This window comes from Sturnus vulgaris, chromosome 16 (genome assembly GCF_052056855.1).
Source record: "Sturnus vulgaris isolate bStuVul1 chromosome 16, bStuVul1.hap1, whole genome shotgun sequence".
Taxonomy (NCBI): domain Eukaryota; kingdom Metazoa; phylum Chordata; class Aves; order Passeriformes; family Sturnidae; genus Sturnus; species Sturnus vulgaris.
Window position 1 is genome coordinate 861,775 of NC_142258.1, and position 19,017 is coordinate 880,791.

At 49.6% G+C, this 19,017-nt stretch overlaps 1 protein-coding gene across 1 annotated transcript; it reads right to left on the reverse strand.

The window, feature by feature from the left end:
- Positions 1-1,490: 1,490 nt before the first annotated feature.
- LCMT1 (leucine carboxyl methyltransferase 1) lies at positions 1,491-18,924 on the reverse strand. Its single transcript, XM_014886395.2, has 11 exons — positions 18,793-18,924; positions 17,694-17,785; positions 17,002-17,123; positions 15,001-15,077; positions 14,228-14,289; positions 7,902-8,004; positions 6,511-6,631; positions 5,630-5,731; positions 4,923-5,014; positions 3,667-3,764; positions 1,491-2,237 (listed from the first exon to the last, which is right to left on the reverse strand). The coding sequence occupies exons 1-11, from the start codon at positions 18,867-18,869 to the stop codon at positions 2,215-2,217; spliced, it is 969 nt and encodes a 322-aa protein (XP_014741881.1). The 5' UTR covers positions 18,870-18,924; the 3' UTR covers positions 1,491-2,214.
- Between the last annotated feature and the right edge of the window lie 93 nt (positions 18,925-19,017).

Genomic DNA, 19,017 nt, shown 5'->3' on the forward strand with positions numbered 1-19,017 from the left:
AGGATTGAGCTGGGCAGCCAGGAGGAGCTCCTGGGGAACAGGATCTCTGCCTCCTATTGCCACGGACACAGGACCCAGCCTCCTCCTGAGCCAAGCTTCCCATTGCATTCCCCATTCCGGGGAACCCATCCTCTCCAGCCTCCCCGGGCACATTCCTGCCCTGGCACAGGGGCCCAGACATCCCTGGCAGTGTCCCAGGCCAGGCTGGACAGGGCTTGGATCACCCTGGGACAGTGGGAGGTGTCCCTGCCATGGGACTTAAAGGCTCCTTCCAATCTAAACCATTCTGTGACTCTCAGGGATGAATTTTCTGTCACCCCCCATCAGTACCAACCCCTCAGGAAAAAGGCCAGGCTGGGGCAGGAGGAGAGGCAGAGCCCCAGGGATCCCACATCCCACAGCAGCAGAGGGCTGGAACCTTCCTGCCTGGAAAAACTTCCTGAGCCAGCAGCTTCTGCTCCAGCAGCACCCTCCCCATCCCAACCTTCCCTGGGGACAGCTGCAAGATTGATTCCTCTGCTTCAGTCAGCACAACCCTGAGCTGCCCACCCTGTCCTCCCCCAGCAGCTGCCAGGGATCCCAACTCCTTTGATCCTGCTGGAACCCTGGAGCACAGGGTGACCCAATTTCCTCACCACTGCTGCCAACACCCAGCAGAGCCTGGGAGAGCTTTTGCAGGAGTGATTTCCCTTCTCCCAGCTGGGAATGCAAAAGCAAACTGAGGCACTGTGGTTCCTCTCACCCCACAGCAGCAGCTCTGCTCCAGGGCCACATTCTCCATTTAGGGGAGCAAATTACACAAAATAGAACTGAGGAGCAGAGACATTATTCCCAAACACAAAGGGATGAAATTGTGATTAAAAACACACAAAAGGCTGATGGAGCCCAGGCCATCTCTGCAATGAGCCATGTTCAAACCCACTGAGATGAAAACTGCACCAGCTCAGGTGGGAGCAGCTCCAAAGGAACAGATCTGGAGGTTCCAGGGCAGGTACAGCTCCAGCTCCCACTCACAAAGATGCTACAGGAGGCTGAGGAAACGTGGTCCCAAAATTAAACTGATTGTAGAGATTTCATACAACTCTGAATTCCTTTTAATTCCCAAGACAGGAGCAGGGCAGTGTTGGTGCCTCTGGGCATCAGGGCCTGCTCAGGAATCAGAGGGGCTGCAGGGCTGGGCTTGGGCTCATTTTTAATCCCTGAAGGAAAGGTCATTTCACAGGATCCCAGAATGTTTGGGTTGAAGGGACCTCAAAGCCCACCCAGTGCCAGCCCTGCCATGACAGGGACATTTTCCACTGTCCCAGGCAGCTCCAAGTCCTGTCCAGCCTGACCTTGGGCACTTCCAGGGATCCAGGAGCATCCAGAGCTTTCCTGGGCCTGACAGCAACTCCTTTAAAAAAATACTCCTGGTGAGGCATCGGGTGAGAGGAAAAATGTCACAAAACCAGACAGAAACTGCTCATTTCTAGCAAGTAAAACGAGACAAATTATAAATACTAAACATTTATTATTTTTCTCATAGGAAGGTTGCAAGATTCAATTTCAAACAACAGGACAAGGGCTTTCATTGCTGTTGAGATTTCGTTTTGCTTCTTTTAAGGGGAAAGAGAGAAGGAGGAACTGGTGTAAAGATACTACCAGAAGCAGTGCAAATTGAGATTAATTTCTTTCTTCAGCATCCCAGTGCTGAAACCACAAGCTAAGCCCTTCCCAGTTCAATTGAGTCTATTTTCCAGTTGCTGGGACATCACTGAGCACAGCCAGGACCCTCCTCCTCCTCCTCCTCCTCCTTCCCCTCCCAGAGCACCCAGCAGGGACAGCCTTGCACAGCACTGAACCCTGGAGAAGCCACCACGGTGCCACTTCATCCAAATGAGACCTGAAGAGAACAAAAATGCACAGAATTCCCTCCCTGCTCAGGCAGGCACCCTCTCCTGTCACAAACACGTGTCACACATCCACAAAAACACAGACAGGGAAATCAAAAGAGTCCAAGAACACTTCACTTTCAGTTTGAAACTAAGGAAGGCAAGCTTGAAACAGGAGTTACTGACACCTTGTGCAAGTCCTGCTCACAGAAAATATTCCTTGGAACCACCCCAAGGCACCAGGCCCGGCCCAGCCCCAGCCTGGGGCAATTCCCATCCCTTCCCTGTCCTGGCCTGAGCCAGGGCAGTCACGGGGCTCCCCAGGACTCCCCTCCCTGCAGGCTCAGAAGTCGATGTTTGCCAGACCTGTGTGAAGAGAAAGAGAGATTTGGAGCAATAAATTTATGATTTTTTTAATGTATTTATTAATTTATTTATTTATTCTTACCCTCCCTGCCCCTTCACTGAAACCAGCTCAGTTACACACGGCAAGAAAAGATGCTTTGAGAGTTGTTTCATTTCTTTCAACTTAAACATAAAGGATTTGGGGTGAGGAAAGCAGGAAAAAGGTTGGGCTGTACTTTTTTATCCCTTTTTTGGTTGTCATGCAGCAATTAATTCGACCAAGGCAATTTGCAGTTATTCATGGCAGAAGGAACAACACAATGCTCAGGAACCTCAGGGTCTGCCCATGAAATCAGGAAGACAAAGCAGAGGAAATACCACGACTGAGAGCAGTAAATTCACACTGGATAAAAGAGCCCTGCTTTAGATTAAGGCACATCCATGCCATGCCCATTGGACAGGTGATTTTGGGCTCAGAACTCTGGAGGATTCAGGAGAGCACCACCACAAGGCAGCAGCTCTGCCACAGCTCCTTTTAGCAGTTTTTCTATGAAAATCTCCTTTTACCAGAGGCTTTGCTGGCCAGCCAGGCCTGCAGAGATCAAATCTATTCCCATTTGCTGAGGAACAGTCAATAAAATAACAGCAATAAAAGCTGCTCTTGGATATTCTATCAGGAGCAGGGAAAGGGCAGAGAGGATGAAGGGGAATAAATGATACAAGTGGCAGACAGAGGTTTTCTGGAAAGACTGAAGTCCCTAAAATTGCAGCCATAAGTTGAGATAAACTGTGACTGCAACAGAGTTAATCTGGACAAATCCAGGCTGTGGCCATCCATCCTTCAGCCAAACAATTCCCCTCATTTTATCACTTCTTGAGCAGCAGCAATATCCAAATGCTACAGAAAGCCTAAATCAAGTCTCTCTCTTTCACAGAAATTCCAGTCCAGGAGAGACAGAATTTTAACAACAAAAGGATCAGGTAAAAGAGTTAATTTCTGAGGGAATTTTTTTTTTTTTCCCCCAGGGAGAAAGAGGTGTGGAAAAACTTCAGTGTCAGATGGCTGCAAATGGGGACAGTGCAGAGAAGCCTGGGATAAGTAATACAAATTTATTTTTGTGTTGTCAGGACACTGTGCCTTCATATACCATGTGCCCATATGGCACTTCCCATGCATGGGATTTGTAAACCTTTCAATTAGCACTGATGGGATAAAGCAGGCAGTTATTTAAAGTAACCCATACGGCATCTTCTGGTGGAAAAATTCCAGCTCCCCTCTACTGGACAGGCTCCCCACTTGGGTGCCCATAAACCCCCCAAAGGTTGTGGAGGAACAATCCCCCAGTTGGGAGGTTCTCCTGGACCAGGGGAGCTCTGGGTACACGTGGTGGGACATCCCAGCCCTCCCACAGGACATTTCCAGGACATTTCCAGGGCAGGAGAACCTTACCCAGGTTGCTGCTGTCTTTGGAAGCCCAGCAGATGCAGTAGTGCTGCATCAGTTGTTCAAACAGTTCCTTTTCATCCAGGAATTCAAGGGCTTCTATTCTGTAAGAATAAAATCAAAGTTGGGATTTGAGCTGGACTCTCAGCAGAATTTTTACTGAACTGTACACTCCATGGGAGTGAAAAGTATGGCCAGAAAGGCAGGGAATAATCAGAATAATTACAGGTATTTGTCCATGATGCCACCACTGCTCCCACCCCTGCCAATGCACGGAACAAGTGACACACAGGCTGCTTTCAGCTCCTCATCCCTCAATTCCCTGTTCCAGGACTCATCCCTCACAGTACCTGGGATCTAAAGGGGCAAAAGTTCCCAAATGCAGCCCCAGGTGTGAAGGGCTGCAGAGGAACACTCTGGGCAAGATTTTTCTGAAGAAAAAGCCTTTTCCTCAGTGATACTGGAGGACACAGTTTACATAACCCTATTTCCTGGCATGTGGAACAAGTGCAAGGAGCTGAACAGATCCAAGGTAGCCAAAAATGCTGCAGAGAAAGCACGAGCTCTGTGTCTCCACCAGAGCCATATGGTCCCACCACACATCCCTGTTCCTATTTAAACCACCTCTGATTTCCACTCTCACCTGTTCAGTTCCAGGCTTTGAGAAACCCCCATACAGGAATATTTTGACCAAGGTAACTTGGCTCAGCTAATTCCAACCATGAATGACTCACAGCAATTCACATTTCACATTATGTCCCTAAGAAGTTACTCCTTAAAATTTCCCACTGTTTAGCATTTAATGCAGAAATATTAACAAAACCCAGGCAGATCAGTGACTGTTAACAGCCTTTAGTCCCTGCTCTGTGCTCTGAGTTCTACAGACCCAGCAATCTCCCCCTCATGATTTCAACGTGTCGTGCTTTAACCCCAGGCAAAATCCTCACAAGGAACATCTTGGGGACTGCAAAAAGTCAACACAGAATTTCTGTGCCATCTTCCATCTGCAAATTTCTGTCATGAGATGCCTTCTGTCACACCCAAATAAGCCATCACTGCTTCAGTCTGCTCCTGGCAGTGTTCACCCCCTGGATCATCCATGCAGGCTGGATTATCCTGCAGAGCTGCAGGAATGTTGTGGCTCCCTGGGCAGCACCTGCCTGCAGCCTCCTCTGTCACACCAGGGGATCCCACACTACACAAGGACAGGAAGGACCTTGGAAATGGCATCTGAAGGTGACTCTGGGGTGCCAAAGTGGTACCTTTTGACATCAGCCTGTGGCAGGAAGCTGTACACCTTCATCATGTCGATGGCACGGGCGTCCTCCCAGCCGTTTGCCAGCAGCCTCTCCCTCTGGAACACAAAGGGCAGCACAGCTCTCACAGGAGTCCAGGGAAAAGCCAGAGCACAGCTTCTCCCCCTCGGGATTTCAGCTGATTGACCTGTCCTTTGAAAGCCCCCAAACTCTTCCCTGAACCTCTGCTGCCGATCCCTGCAGGGCCAGGCAGGGCTGGGCTCTGACCAGGAGGTTTTGTGCAACCACCGACATTCAGCTCTGGGGTGACCTAACTGTGACCTGCCAGGACCTGAAGGAGCCATGGAAACATGGAGAGAGACTGTTTACAAAGGATGGAGTGACAGGACACAGGGAATGGCTCCCACTGCCAGAGGGCAGGGCTGGATGGGATCTTGGGCAGGAATTGTTCCCTGGGAGGGTGCCCAGAGAAGCTGTGGGTGTCCCTGGATCCCTGGCAGTGTCCCAGGCCAGGCTGGACAGGGTTTGGAGCAGCCTGGCACCAGTGGAAGTGTCCCTGCCATGGCAGGGCTTGGAACAAGATGAGCTGGAAGGTCCCTTCCACCCCAAACCGTGCCCCCAGCAAAGGGCTCAGTGCCTGCCCCACGGGGCACACACAACTCAGAGCCAGGTTGCCACAGCTCGGTGCCACCCCCAGGGCTGTGTGGACTCACCTGGGAGTGCAGGGAGCTGCAGAGCTCCACCCCAGCCAGGTTGCAGTGCCGGCGCTGCAGGTTCTCGATCATGATCTGCCCGAAGCGATCCCCCATGTTCACCTCGGGGACACAAAGACACAAAAAGGTTCCCCCTTCCCACCACAGCACAGCCAGGGGGAAAAGCAGGAGCCTGCTCCAACCCTGCGGCTGCCACATCGCAGAATGCACAGGGTGATGGCAGCGAGTGGCACATCCTCACAGCACCTCTCACTCCCCACTGCCTCCTCCTCCTCCTCCTCCTCCTCCTCCTCCTCAGGAGCAGCCCCAGTGCCAGGGGACGGTGCCACTGCCCCCGTGGGCACCAGGGCTGGCAGAGCTGCCTCTGATTCCAGCTCTCAGCAACTTCCTTCAGCTCTCCAGCAGTGATTTCCAGCTCGGAAGAGGCTGTTCCTAATTCCTGGAGCCACCCAGTTCCCCCGAGGCAGTGTTTCACTTGCACAGGGAGAACCAGAGTTCATGCTGATGTGATTTTTGCTCCACTTTGCCAAAGAACACAGAGGTAATTATGTAATGTTATACACCCAGAGCCAGCACTCAGCATCATTGCTTTTCCCTCTGCTTCAGCTAAATCAATATTCTATGGGTTTTTTTTTGCACATGTGGATTAAGTCTCAATTATTTTGCTTCAACATAGTCCAGAAATTGTCTTTCAGAATTGCTGTATTTTCTCTACAATGAGCTAACCAAGCTCCAAGTTAAAACACATTACTACAGAAACCCAGCAGAAATTGCTGTTTCTACAAAAGGACATGGCCCACTCTCATTCCTCAACAACTCCCACCCACGAGAGCCATTTTAATGACAACAATGCAGCTCTAAAAATGCCCCTTTGGTTTTACCTGCTCATAATTGATAACCATGGCCACGGGGAAGGTGTTTGCTGCCCACCTGAGCAGGTCTGCAGACTGCTGGGGGGTCATGTAAACCAGCACACACTCGGCCACCAGCAGCGTTGGCAAACTGCAAAACAAAACCAAAGCAGAGCATGACTGCCAGCAAAGGAACAAGAAAAAAAAAAATCTGCTAAGGATTGGGAGCAAGCAAGTCACTTCATGTCCCCAGAATTTCCTCAAAGAGCTCCATTTTTTATCAACTAGGCACTGAAGAGTGAATGAAATCTCTGCAGCACATTGAGGAAAACTGGGCTTCCTGGCAGCTGTGAATTAATGAAGCACAGGAGACTCCCGTGGTTGTGAACCAGAGATTTTAGGGATCAACCTCCCCAAAGCCAGCCCTGAGCACAGAGCAGAGTTCAATCCCCTCTGCAGGACACACAGCTCACACTCCTGCAGAGATCAGTGAAATCAGGCATTAATTACAAACTGAAAAAAAAAAAAAAGTTTTCTCTTTAAAAAAAGTTCTAAGAAGAATTTTAATTAGAGAAATTTGTTCAGTATCTGTAAAACAATCTTCATATATTATTATCTAACAAAATGTAATCTATAGTTTGCACGTTGCCTCTTCCCCCTCCATCCACAAAACAACAAAAATAGACATCCACACAAGTGATTTTCTTCACAATTATTGAGTTTGCTTTTAATTGCTGGAATGAAAGGGGAAAAAAAGTCACTAGAAGCAGGAGAAATTCCACAAGGAGCAGCAATGTAGGCAAGCAAGGCAACATTTCAGAGGATGGAAGTGTAAAGAATTAAATGGCAATTTGATGCATTCTGCTTCCCCATATGCTCTCTCCCACCCAGCCAGATCTCTGCTATTTATATTGCTTACATTTGAAAGGTCTGTCCATCATCCACTCAGAAACTCAACTCCTGCCCCCCCAAAGCCTCATGTTGAACAAGAAAACCCCAGAGGAGCTCTGGGATTCAGATCCAAGGGCTCCACTGCAGTCCAACCAAAAGGTTTAGGGAACAACAAGGGGTTAAGAGAGGAGGCCAGAGAAAATAATGAGAGAGATAAAATTCAGAAATCCCAGAATCCTGGGATGGATCACAGAGAGCACCCAGTGCCATGGGCAGGGACACCTCCCACTATTCCAGCTCCAAGCCCTGCCCAACCTGGCCTTGGACAAGCAAGGCCCCATTAAAAAAAAACCCAATTAAAACCCTGTGATTTTACTGTATATATCAAAACCCTATGATCTTACTGTATGTAATAAAAAAAATATATCAAAACCCTATGATCTTACTGTATGTATAAAAAATATATATATATCAAAAGCCTGTGATCTCACTGTAGATATCTGTATCTACCAAAACCCCTCAGATCTTACTGTACATCCAAGCCATGTTTCTTTAGCTTTTCCTCCAGGTCTGATGAGAATCGAAGATCTGCTCCCACTATGGAATATCGACTGGAGTCCAGGCTGTGGGAATCTGCCAGGCAGAAATTTGGAGAGACAAACATGACAAATGAGAAGGATGCTGGAGTTGTGAATCAAAAAAAAAAAAAAAAAAAAAATTTACACAGGAACACAGGAACTGGGAGCCAAAGTTCAGTCAGTTACACCAAACTATAAGCAGCAAACTCCTCTTTTTAAAAGATGAATTTTCCCTTCCTGGTTGTGTTTTGCAGGGCTCCATCACCAGCAGACCCTGCACTGAGGCTCCTCTCTCCCTCTGCAGCCATGCTGAAGCAGAGAGGTTATCCCAGCTGTTACCATGGTTTCCAGGAATGCAGAGAGAAGAAAAATGGGAAGATTAAAGGCAGGATTTTTGTTTTGTTTGGAGAGTCTTCTTAGATGGCCCGATGTATGTACATAGGAACTATATAAAAGTACATCCATGTCTGAAAAACGAAGCTAAGTGACAATATTTCAAATATTAACAACAGATATAGCCATATAAATTAGCTATACATGTAATTATATAACAAATATGGGGAGCAGACACAGACTTGGGGCCTTTGGGTATGATTTAGTGGTGGTACTTAAGGAAAGAGTCAAATTAGAGAAGGTATTCTGAGCAACAGATATTCCCCTGGGATAAAGCAGGATCCTGTGGATTTCTGTGGGTGATTCCCAGCATGAAGCAGAGACAAACTCCAGAGGCCAAGGAGCCCCTGGCACAGCTGGCACAGCTGGCAGGAGCAGCTTGCCATCAATAATGGTGACAGGCAGCAGCAATGGATGCAGCCAGAGGAGCCCAGGGGCCACAGCAGGCACCTCCCCAGGGCTCCATCTCACCCAGCCACTGCCCAAGTCCTGCAGGAGCACTGGGATGGCTCTGGGACATCTCAGCTTTCCTGCACGGGACTCCAGACCTCCCTGGGCAGCCCCTTCCAGTGCCTGGTCACCCTTTTCCATGGAGAAATTCCAACCTGAGCCTCCCCTGGCACAGCCTGAGTGAGGAGACAAGAGAGTCCAAGTGGCTGGAGGGGCAGAATGAGAGGAGTTTCCATTTCAGGAGAAGGAAACAAAAAAACTGGGGACAAGTGTGGGTTTTCCCAATTGATCCAGCATTGCAGAGGATGCACCTCTGCTCAGTTTTCAAGTGACCAACTCCTTGAAAGTAGCACTAGCCACAATAGCTGCCATTCCAGCAACACTTGGGAGCAGATCCAGGAATCAGAAACAGTTCAGAAAAAGAGTTACAAGGGAAGAAAAGAGAAAAAAAAAAAAAAAAAAAAAAAAAAAAAAAAAAAAAAAAAAAAGTTGTGCAGTATGTTGAATGATTCAACATTTTGAGTCAAGGTTTTTTTCCATGTGCATGTTCTGTAATAGCTTTACTACTTCCCACACCCTTCTATTTAAGTGATTACATCAAGGCCATGATAATGGCATCAAAAAAAGCCACCCAAAAACCCCACCACACACAGGGAAGTGTTTAAATAGGGTTGGTTTCTGTCCATGGATACAGCACAGCGAGCGTCAGCCACCACAATTAGTAGGGAATTAATGCCAGCTCCCTGTCCAGCTTTGGAGGCTTGGACACACAAATACAGCACTGCAGAACAGAAATAAAAGCCAGAAATAAACCACAAAACTTTTTAAGTGCTCCAGAAGAAGAGCACAGACTCCAAGGTGGAAGTAAACGTGTTTTGCTCATACCACACTGATTCACCATTTTTGTCATAAAATCCTGAATTGCTTTGGGTTGGAATGGACCAGAGAGATCATCCAGTGCCACCCCTGCCATGGGCAGGGACACCTTCCACTGTCCCAGGCTGCTCCAGCCTGGCCTGGGACATTCCAGGGATCCAGGAGCAGCCACAGCTGCTCTGGGAACCTGTGCCAGGGAAGGATTTCTCCTCAGTATCTCACCTCGATTTCCCTCTTTTCAGTCTCATCAGACTTAACCAGGCAAACTTGAACTGCTCCATCACCTCCCCCTTAGGGAGCAAACAATCCCTGACTGCAGGGCAGTGTCCCTGTCCCCAGCCTGGAGGGCAGAAATCCAGAAATCCACCCACAAACATCCCCAAAACTGCTGGGCCATGGTCTGGCACCAACTCCTACCTTATTGCAGAGCTGGAGATTCCTGGGGCTGTGCTGGGATGTTCCCTGTGGGTCCCTTCCCACTCAGGACATTCTGTGAAGTATCAAAGTGAGCAATCTGCTGCCTTGCTGCAAATGGATTTTACAATTCCTGCCCATCCACGGGGCAGCTGGAAAAAGAAAACCAAGTTCCAGCCTGGCAGCACAGCCACGTGGTCCCCATTGATTTCCTCTGAGGAACAAGAGTTTGTTTTAACTGAATTGGTTTTGTGAGTGTGTTCAAACCCCTCTGTTCATTCTTGCTGCAGTGCTGTGACTCAGGCCAGCTGCCCTAGTGCTGGCACAGCCAGTGACATTTGGTGGCTTAAACCACTGAAAATTCCATATTCCAGGCACTAATTCCTACCCAGGCACCACCACCTCGTGTTGTTTTTTTAGTGAGATTTTTGTTTGGGTGGGTGTTCCCCTCTAGAGCTGCCCTGGGCATTTGTGTGATGCTCACACCCAGCCAGGTACAAAGATTCTCTCTGCACTTGGCTGAAATGAAGGTTTGAGAAACACCAAACTCAGATTTAATTTGAGAAATACAAGAGAGGGGATGGAGAAGGATGAGCCCCACACCCCAGGCAGGCTCAGCTCTCCAGGAATAATCAATAGACAATGCTCTGCCCTGGCCACACGCTCTGTGTTTGTTTGCCGTGACTTTGGCACAGAGGTAACAACACAAACGGTTCAAATGTCACAGTCACAGGGCAAGATAAGCTCGTAGGAACTGAGCAGTAGCAGGAGCTGCTTCTGCTGCCTTTTGACCTCAGCACATCGAATCTTTTCTTCCCAGCACTGTTAGGAGAAGAAACTGCAGGGCTGGAGGGAGGCCCCAGGCCCTCCCAGCTGCTGGGGCAGCACTGCAGCCTCCAGGCACACCCAGCTCTGCCACAACAACTCGGCTTTCCTCTCTTACTCTCTTCTCACATTAGTGCAACAATTTCCTGGAGGTTTTCCAAGAGACAGCATGCAGGATACTATCGACTCAAAGAGATTTCATTAGGATTTTCATGCTAAGGTATCTCTGGCAGCTTTTACACAAAGCAGCAGCCCCTGCAGCCCAGCAGGGCACTGCCACACACTCAGCTGCTCCTGGGAGCTCAGGGCCAGCCCCTGACACTCACACTGGGTCACAAGAAAGTCTGGGATGGAGGAAAACTGAAATAACCGAGTGCCCAAGCTGGCCTAGACAAGACAGAGGTGTGAGGGGCACACATGGGAACAGCTCACCAGGTACAGTTTACACCTGCCAAGGTCACAGAGGTGCAGCACTGCCCTCCCAGCACAGCAGCACCCACCAGGCAGTGCCAGTGAACGTGGAGAACACCGTGCTGGGGTGCTGCCACAGGGATGTCCCTGCTGTCCCTGGGGCTGTCCAGTCACCACCTGCATTCCTGGGCACCAGCTCTGGCCACTGCCCAGCTGCCCTGATGCTGTGAAGCTGTGCTGGCACAGCTCTGTGCTGGCACAGCTCTGTGTTGGCACAGCTCTGTGCCATCACTAAACCCAGGGTGAGCAGAAAAGCAGTGAGAGAATCTAAATTGTGTCAATCCAAAACCCAAATTCCAAACAATCTGAACGAATCGTTCCTGGTGGAGCAGACACAGGAGTGTGAGCTGCTGTGGGGAGCAGGCACAGGAGGGACAGGATTCTAAAATCCTGCTCCACATCCTACAGAAATGTGTAACATTTCCCTACCTGGCACTGCTGCTCCCCTGTGCCAGGTGGGATCCCACAATACTGCACAGCCTAAGAGCAGAAGCAGGTCAGAGCAAAGGTCTCCCTAGGATGATACCCAGCCTTCCAGAGGCCAACAGCAGCTCCAAAGGAAAAAGTCTAAGAGAGGAAACACCTACCAACACTGGCATTAAAGTTGTTTTCTAGCATTTTCTCAAAAATACTTAAAATTACTTTGTATTTCTGGACCATTAGTGAGCTCATGCTTTCATCCAGCTATTTATTCTAATACCCAGATCCTGCAGGAAGGCAGCAATAATCATTTACATGTGAGGCACAAACTGTTTTTCCCCCCATGTGCATCACTTTCTATTAATCCACATTGAAATCATCATCAAGTCACTAATTTCACAAGATACTTCTACAGTTCTTTTCCACTCTTCAGAGTTCAGATTTGCCAACAAGCTGCCACTTACTAATCACTATTTTCCCAAATTTTTCTTAGTGTTGAACAACAACATATCCTCAAGCACAGATCTCCATCTCTTCCATAACAAAAATGAACAACATATGCTGGCCCTCCATCCCAGCTCCTCATCCATATGAGAACCATTCCCTCCCCACAACCACTGTGCCATTTCTCTGGCACACTTTGGCATGGGACACAGTCAAAACACATTCTTGAAATCCCAGCACTGCACTGATGTCCTTTTCCCATAGATACGTTGACTTGGAGAGCTCCAACAGATGTGGGAAGCACAATTTACCTTTCCAAAAGCCACGGTGACTCTTCCTCAACACTCCCTGTGATCCCTGTGCTCCACGAAGTCTGTCTGTTAGATGTGTTCAGCACAGACATCACTCCTGCTGCCTTGGGGTTCCCTGGATTTGCCACCCTGAGCCACAACCCTGCAGCTGCAGGCTGTCCCACGGGAGGGCACAGACCGACCAGCAGCTGAGCCAGGTCCTTTTAGGTGTGTAACAACTCCCTGCTCACCTGTTTGGTTTATCTGCCTATCCCAGCACCTCTTCTGGCACTTGCATTCACTGATCCTCAAAGCAGAGCTCACAGGGATCTGTGCCTGGGGCTCAGTTCAAACCACAGCTCCACAACACCTCCAACATGTCCTGGACCTGCTGCTCCATCCCAAAGACCTTGGGGCAGCAGAGCTACACCTGCAGGGCTGGGACTCTGGAGCTTTAACAGCCAGCACTGAGCAGGAAGCAGAGCAGCAGCTCCAGGGGAACCAGTGTGACCAGTACAGCCCAGTGAACAGACTACAGCCTGCACGGTCTGCAGGTGTTCTGCTGCTCCAGGTGTACCTGCAGCTCCTCAGGAACACAACACAGACCCAGGGGTGCCTCTGGGACACTGCAGATCTCCCTGGGGACAGGAGGGGAACCCAGGGGCCCCCAGGAACCTTTTTTCTCAGCTGGGGCTCTGGGCTTTCATCTCTGGGGGCCTGAGGGTACAAAGGAGAACTCTGCCCTCCAAAGGACACCTGCAGGGCTGGGAAGTGAAGACCCAATCATGTGCAGCAATAAAATCTGCAGAGCCTGGGCTGGAACTGTGCCCACGGAAGGGGCCACAGGTGGGCACAGCAGGCTCTGCCAGGGTCACACCTGCCCACACAGAGCAGTTCTGTGCTGCATGTGGGAATTGCTGCCCCTCCTAAATTGTCCAAGGCAGCTGCAACACCTCAGCATCTGCACTGAGAACACCGACTCAATGGAATCCAGGGAATTTTCCACAAGTAAAAAGGTTTTCAAGTGCAGTCCTGACACAAACATACAATTACAGAATGGCTTGGGCTGGGAGGGACCTTAGAGATCATCCAGAGCCACCCCTGCCATGGCAGGGACACCTCCCACTGTCCCAGGCTGGCCTTGGGCACTGCCAGGGATGGGGAGTCCAGAACCTTCTGTTCCAACGAGGTCAGAAACCAAGAGAGTACAACCACACCACACCACCCGAAATTATTATCCTTTTAATACCAAAATGCAACAAACAGCACTGGCTCGTGAGCCTGGACTGTGCATGCTGTGTTTCTGCTGTGAGAAGTCTGCTAAATGTAAAGATTTGTGCTCTTAATGAGACAGAAAGCAGATAAACACTCAACAGATATTTTCATCCAGTATCCATGCCTCTCTGTAGCACTTTTTCTTTTCCTGTGACAGAAAAGGAGCTACATATGAGAGAAAAAGAAAAAACCCAACAACTTTCTGCCAGAATAAAACCATTTAAAGAGAAGACATTTCCAACATGACACAGAACAAATGGGCAGGAGTCTGTAAGAAGAAAAAAGCCTCTTTTCCCTCCCAATTCTCTGTCCAAACAGCATTTCAAACATTAAAAGCCTGCCCACATAGCAGAACAAAATGATCAGAAAAGTTTTAAAAGTGCTGCAGTACATCACTGACTGAGTTTGAAGATGACTCACCTATTAGAAGAGAGTCCCCTGAATGGGATTCCATAATTGGTTTTGACAGGGGAGGTTTTGATCTGTGGGAAGAAGGAAGAAGCATCTCAGAGCAGTTAAGCCTGTTTAACAGTGTGCTTACAGCTTTTTTTCTTAACATATATCTATATATATGTGTGTGTCTGTGTGAGTGTGTGCCAAAAGCAGCCAAGGGAATATCTCTGCCCTCTGCTGGAAAACCTTTGCAAGTTTGAAGTTGGAGCTGAGTTTTATACACAATTCCTTTAAGTTTTGAGAGAATCTTTCAAGAGAAATCCAGGTACTCTGTAATGTGTCCTCAACAACCCTTAATGGATTCATTCCTACAGGATATTCCCATGCAGCAGCAGCGTTGTTGCCTCCAGCTGAACGGGCACAGCTCTTCAACAGCAAGAGAAAACTTCAAAACTTCATCAGCTCTAATTGTCAGGAGACTGTCCCTGCACAGAGCAAGCTCTGCTTGGCTCCCTAAAGCCTCCACACATCACCCTCTCCAGCATGGGACCCTGCCTGCACAATGAACAGGCCTGGAATGGTTTGGGAAGGACCTTAAAGCCCATCCAGTGCCACCCCTGCCATGGCAGGGACACTTCCACTGTCCCAGGCTGCTCCCAGCCCTGTCCAGGGACACTTCCAGGGGCAGCCACAGCTGCTCTGGGCACCCTGTGCCAGGACCTCACTTCCCAGAACATGAGGGGTTTCTCAGCAGAGATGAAATATTGGCACTGAGTGACAGTCACAGGCCTCACACTTACTTGATATGATGGATTTTTCTTGCAACGATCATAGGAAAATCCACTTCAAAATATTTTCTAGGGAGAAGGTTTTCATCCTGGGAATTGGAGGGAAACATTAGAATTAGGGACACTCAAGTTTCACTTGTACAGGACAAGACAGAACCTCAAATCCTGAACAGATCTGGTTTGGCTTGTGCTGGCACTTGTAACAGGTATAACAATGTCCCACAGCTTAAACCCCCTAAAATCCTACAAAAAGCAGCTGAGAGACATTAGAATGCTCTCTAAGAATGAAAGAAATTATTTAACACATTATGTAATCACAGAATCCCAGGACAGCTGGGCTTGGAAGGGACTTTTGGAGCTCCAGTCCCAGCCCTGTCCAGGCAGGGTGACCCAGAGCAGGTGACCCAGAACCTGTCCAGGTGGGGCTGGGATGTGTGCAGAGAGGAGAAGGATTTTGATGCCAGACAGCAGCCCAGCAAACACACTGCAGCCATGTACTGTGTGCATCTGGGAGAGCACAGCAACAGCAAACTGCCACAGCATCCACCACGATTTCCAGCACAGCCTTCCAGGGGAAGAACCAGGGATGTTTTGCACAGTTTCACCCAGACAGTGACCACATCCCAGCTCTCCTCCAGCCCACAGCACACCAAGAGCCTGCACTACAAGAGGGGAAAGCTTTTCATCCCGTGTTGGCACAATCTCCCAGCCTGCTGGGGAAGCTGTGCCAAGGCTCTCCCTGTGCAGCAATCCCTTTGTGCTGGATGCTGCTGCCTGTTCTGGCTCTCAACCCGTGGGTTTTTGATGTGGAACCAGCACTCAGAGCATTCAACACCCCAGGAACTGGATCCCAGCTTCTGCACATTCATTACACCACACCTGCTCTCTGCAAGGACAAAGAATTGGAATTACAGGCCCCAGTTCAGCTGTTAAAATCACAGGATATTGGCAGAGCTTTGATAGGAATGAAGGTAAGATAAAAGCTTCACATCTCAGAAAAAAACCAATTGTCTCCCTTCCACTGTTAGAACACAATGAATTGTGACCAAGGAAAATGCTCCTCAGGCTTCCCTCCAGGAGCCAAATTTAGCAATGTCAATGCTAATGAGAAGAAAATTCAGAGGTGTGTTCACCCAGAAAGATACTATCATACAACACCTGAATAACTGAATTTCCATGAATTACACACACACACAAACACTCCTGAACATGGAACAGGCTGCCCAGAGCAGCTCTGGCTGCCCCTGAATCCCAAGGCCAGGCTGGATGGGGCTTGGAGCACCCAGGGGTGGTGAAAGGTGTCCCTGCCCACAGCAGAGGGTGGGACTGGCTGATTTCCCAGATTCCTTCCAAACCACTCTGTGATTCCATGATTTCCATAAATAAACTCACAGCTGGAATCCCAGTGGGGAAAGTGAGGCAGCACAGGGAGAGACCCTGCACTCATCCCTGGTGAGCCACAGCTGCAGGGCCCAGTCCTGACCTCCAGGAAAGACAGGGAGCTGCAGGAGAGGGTCCAGCAGAGGCCACAGACATGGTTTGGGATCTGGAGCATCTCTGTGGTGAGGAGAGACTGCAGGAGCTGGGCCTGGTCAGTCTGGAGAAGGGAAGGCTGAGGGGATCCCCTCAATCCATACAAATCCCTCCAGGGGTGTCAGAGGATGGTGCCAGACTCTGCTCAGGGACAGGACGAGGAGCAGTGGCCAGAAACTCAAACACAACAAGTTCCACCCGACATGAGGAAGAAGCTCTTTCCATGACAGAGGGAAGAGCAGAGCCCTGACATGGCAGAGCCTGGAGGGTGTGGAGTCTCCCTCAGGAGACATCCCAAACCCACCTGGACACGTTCCTGTGCCACCTGCTCCAGGTGACCCTGCCTGGGCAGGATGAGCTCCAAAGATTCCTTCCAAGCCCTGCTATGCTGGGATTGTGTGAGAGCTCCTGCTGTGCTGTCCCCCTGTGTGGCAGAGCAGCCCCTGTCCCCAGCCTCGCTGTCCCTGCAGCCCTCATTACCTTCAGCCTCCAGAACAGGGTGTCCATGCCAGCCCCAAGATTCACAATCTGGCAGTTGCACTCTGTCTTGTCCAGGAAAGCCTTGATCAGGTAACTGACCCCGTGCACACGAGCATAATAACCTGCACATAATAATAATAATAATAATAATAATAATAATAATAATAATAATAATAATAATACACAAAGCCTGGGGAGTTAGCACTGTCACATAATACTCCATGTCTAACACTCATGGGTATCTTTAGGCAGTCTGTAGGATGAATAATGCTCTCTTTTTAACACACCTAAGTGCTTTTGTTTTTCTTTTTTAATTACAAACAAAACCTCATGCACTGATAAAACTCAGCTCCTTGGGTAAATACAAGTTTTAGTCAAGTTTCATCTCAAGCAGAGCAGAGTAATTCTACACTTGCAGAGACTCAACTGTCCTGGGTCAAACCAACATTTCTGACTGCTTTGAGGAGATCCCTGCACTGGGACACACAGAGACAGCCCATTCAGAACACAGAAAGCAAAGGAAGAGGGGTTTGATTCACAGATTGATATTTAAAAGATCATTTACAGCATGGAATTACTGCTGTGAAGAAACCTTGTCTCATTCTTTCACACACTCCCTCTGCTCCCTAAGTCCCAGTGTGCAGGGGTTTTGTCAGGACAGCTGAGGTGTCCCCATTCCTGCTCCAACTTGCCTCTGTTGATCTCAGGTGCTTTCCTTTCTTTGGCTTGTCTCACAAAATACTGGATGTAAGGGTCCTTCCAGTAGCCAACACTCACAGCAAATCTGTACAGCAGTAGGGAAAAGAGAATTATTAAATAAGGCCACCAGAATTTACCCTAAAAGATATATAGGCTGGAAAGGTTCCTTTGGCCTGGGTGTGCACATGCAGACATGGTTTAAAATTTGTTCCATGAATGGAACTATTTGAATTAAGAGATTATATAAAGTTTAGTTAGAAATTTTAGCTGTTTCCATATTCAACAGGCATCTTTTTAATGGCGTCTTCACTATTGGACAAAATTTTGTGAGCAAAGATCCAGATCTCAAATATTCCCTCTTGGGGGACCCAGAAGATGAATTGCCTGTCTCCAGCTCCTCAGACACACAATTCAGCCTTTACTTCTCCACACTGTTATGTGACAAGGTGTTTGCATTTATTCCAGAGCTCCTACACATCAATTTAGCACAGTGCTACTCTGTTTTAACACAACTTATGAGTTAGTTTTACAACTGAAACCTCTCCAGCCAATCTCAACCACCCAACGACCTGCTGCTCCAAAACCCAAAGCAACCAGCAAGAACAGAGATTAAATTCCCACCCAGACACAAGAGGGCAACGAAACTCATCCCCCTGGCAGTGCCCATCCCGCAGGGAGAGAAGGAAAGATATCTGAAAAACACCGAGCTGGTTTTTGGCTGAGATACCAAAAACTGCCAGAGGTTATTGGCTGTGGCCGGCAGTGGCCGCTGGTTTATGGCCAAGCCCCGGGCAGGGCTCGGCAGCAGCGGGGGAGGTTTGGGGGACCCTGGAGCCGGTGCTTGGAACGGGGAACTCGGGGAATTCACACCGGGACCAGCTCCGAGTGGGACACACAGAGACACCGGGACAGGGACACCGGGACGGACCGGAGAACACACAGAGACACCGGGACACACCGGGGCCACTCCCCGAGAGCAGCTCGAGCCTCGCCTCCCCCCACTGCCCATCCCCTCCGCGGGGCCGTGGCCGGTGCGGAGTGACACCGGAGGCACGGCCCGGCCCAGCCCGGTCGCTGGCCCGGCTCCGGTACCGTTTGCAGACGGACGCGTCCTCGCACGTTCCCCGCACCGCCTCGTCCGCCTCGTCGGGGCCGGCAGCGGCCGCCATGGAGCGCGCGGGGCCCGGCCGCTGCCACCGCCCTGCGGCCCGCCCCCCGCCGCCTCTCATTGGGCAGCGCCCGGCGGAACTCGGCAGCCATTGGTCCGCGCCCTCATTAATATGCACAGCGCCCAATGAGAGCGCGCGGGGCGCGGCG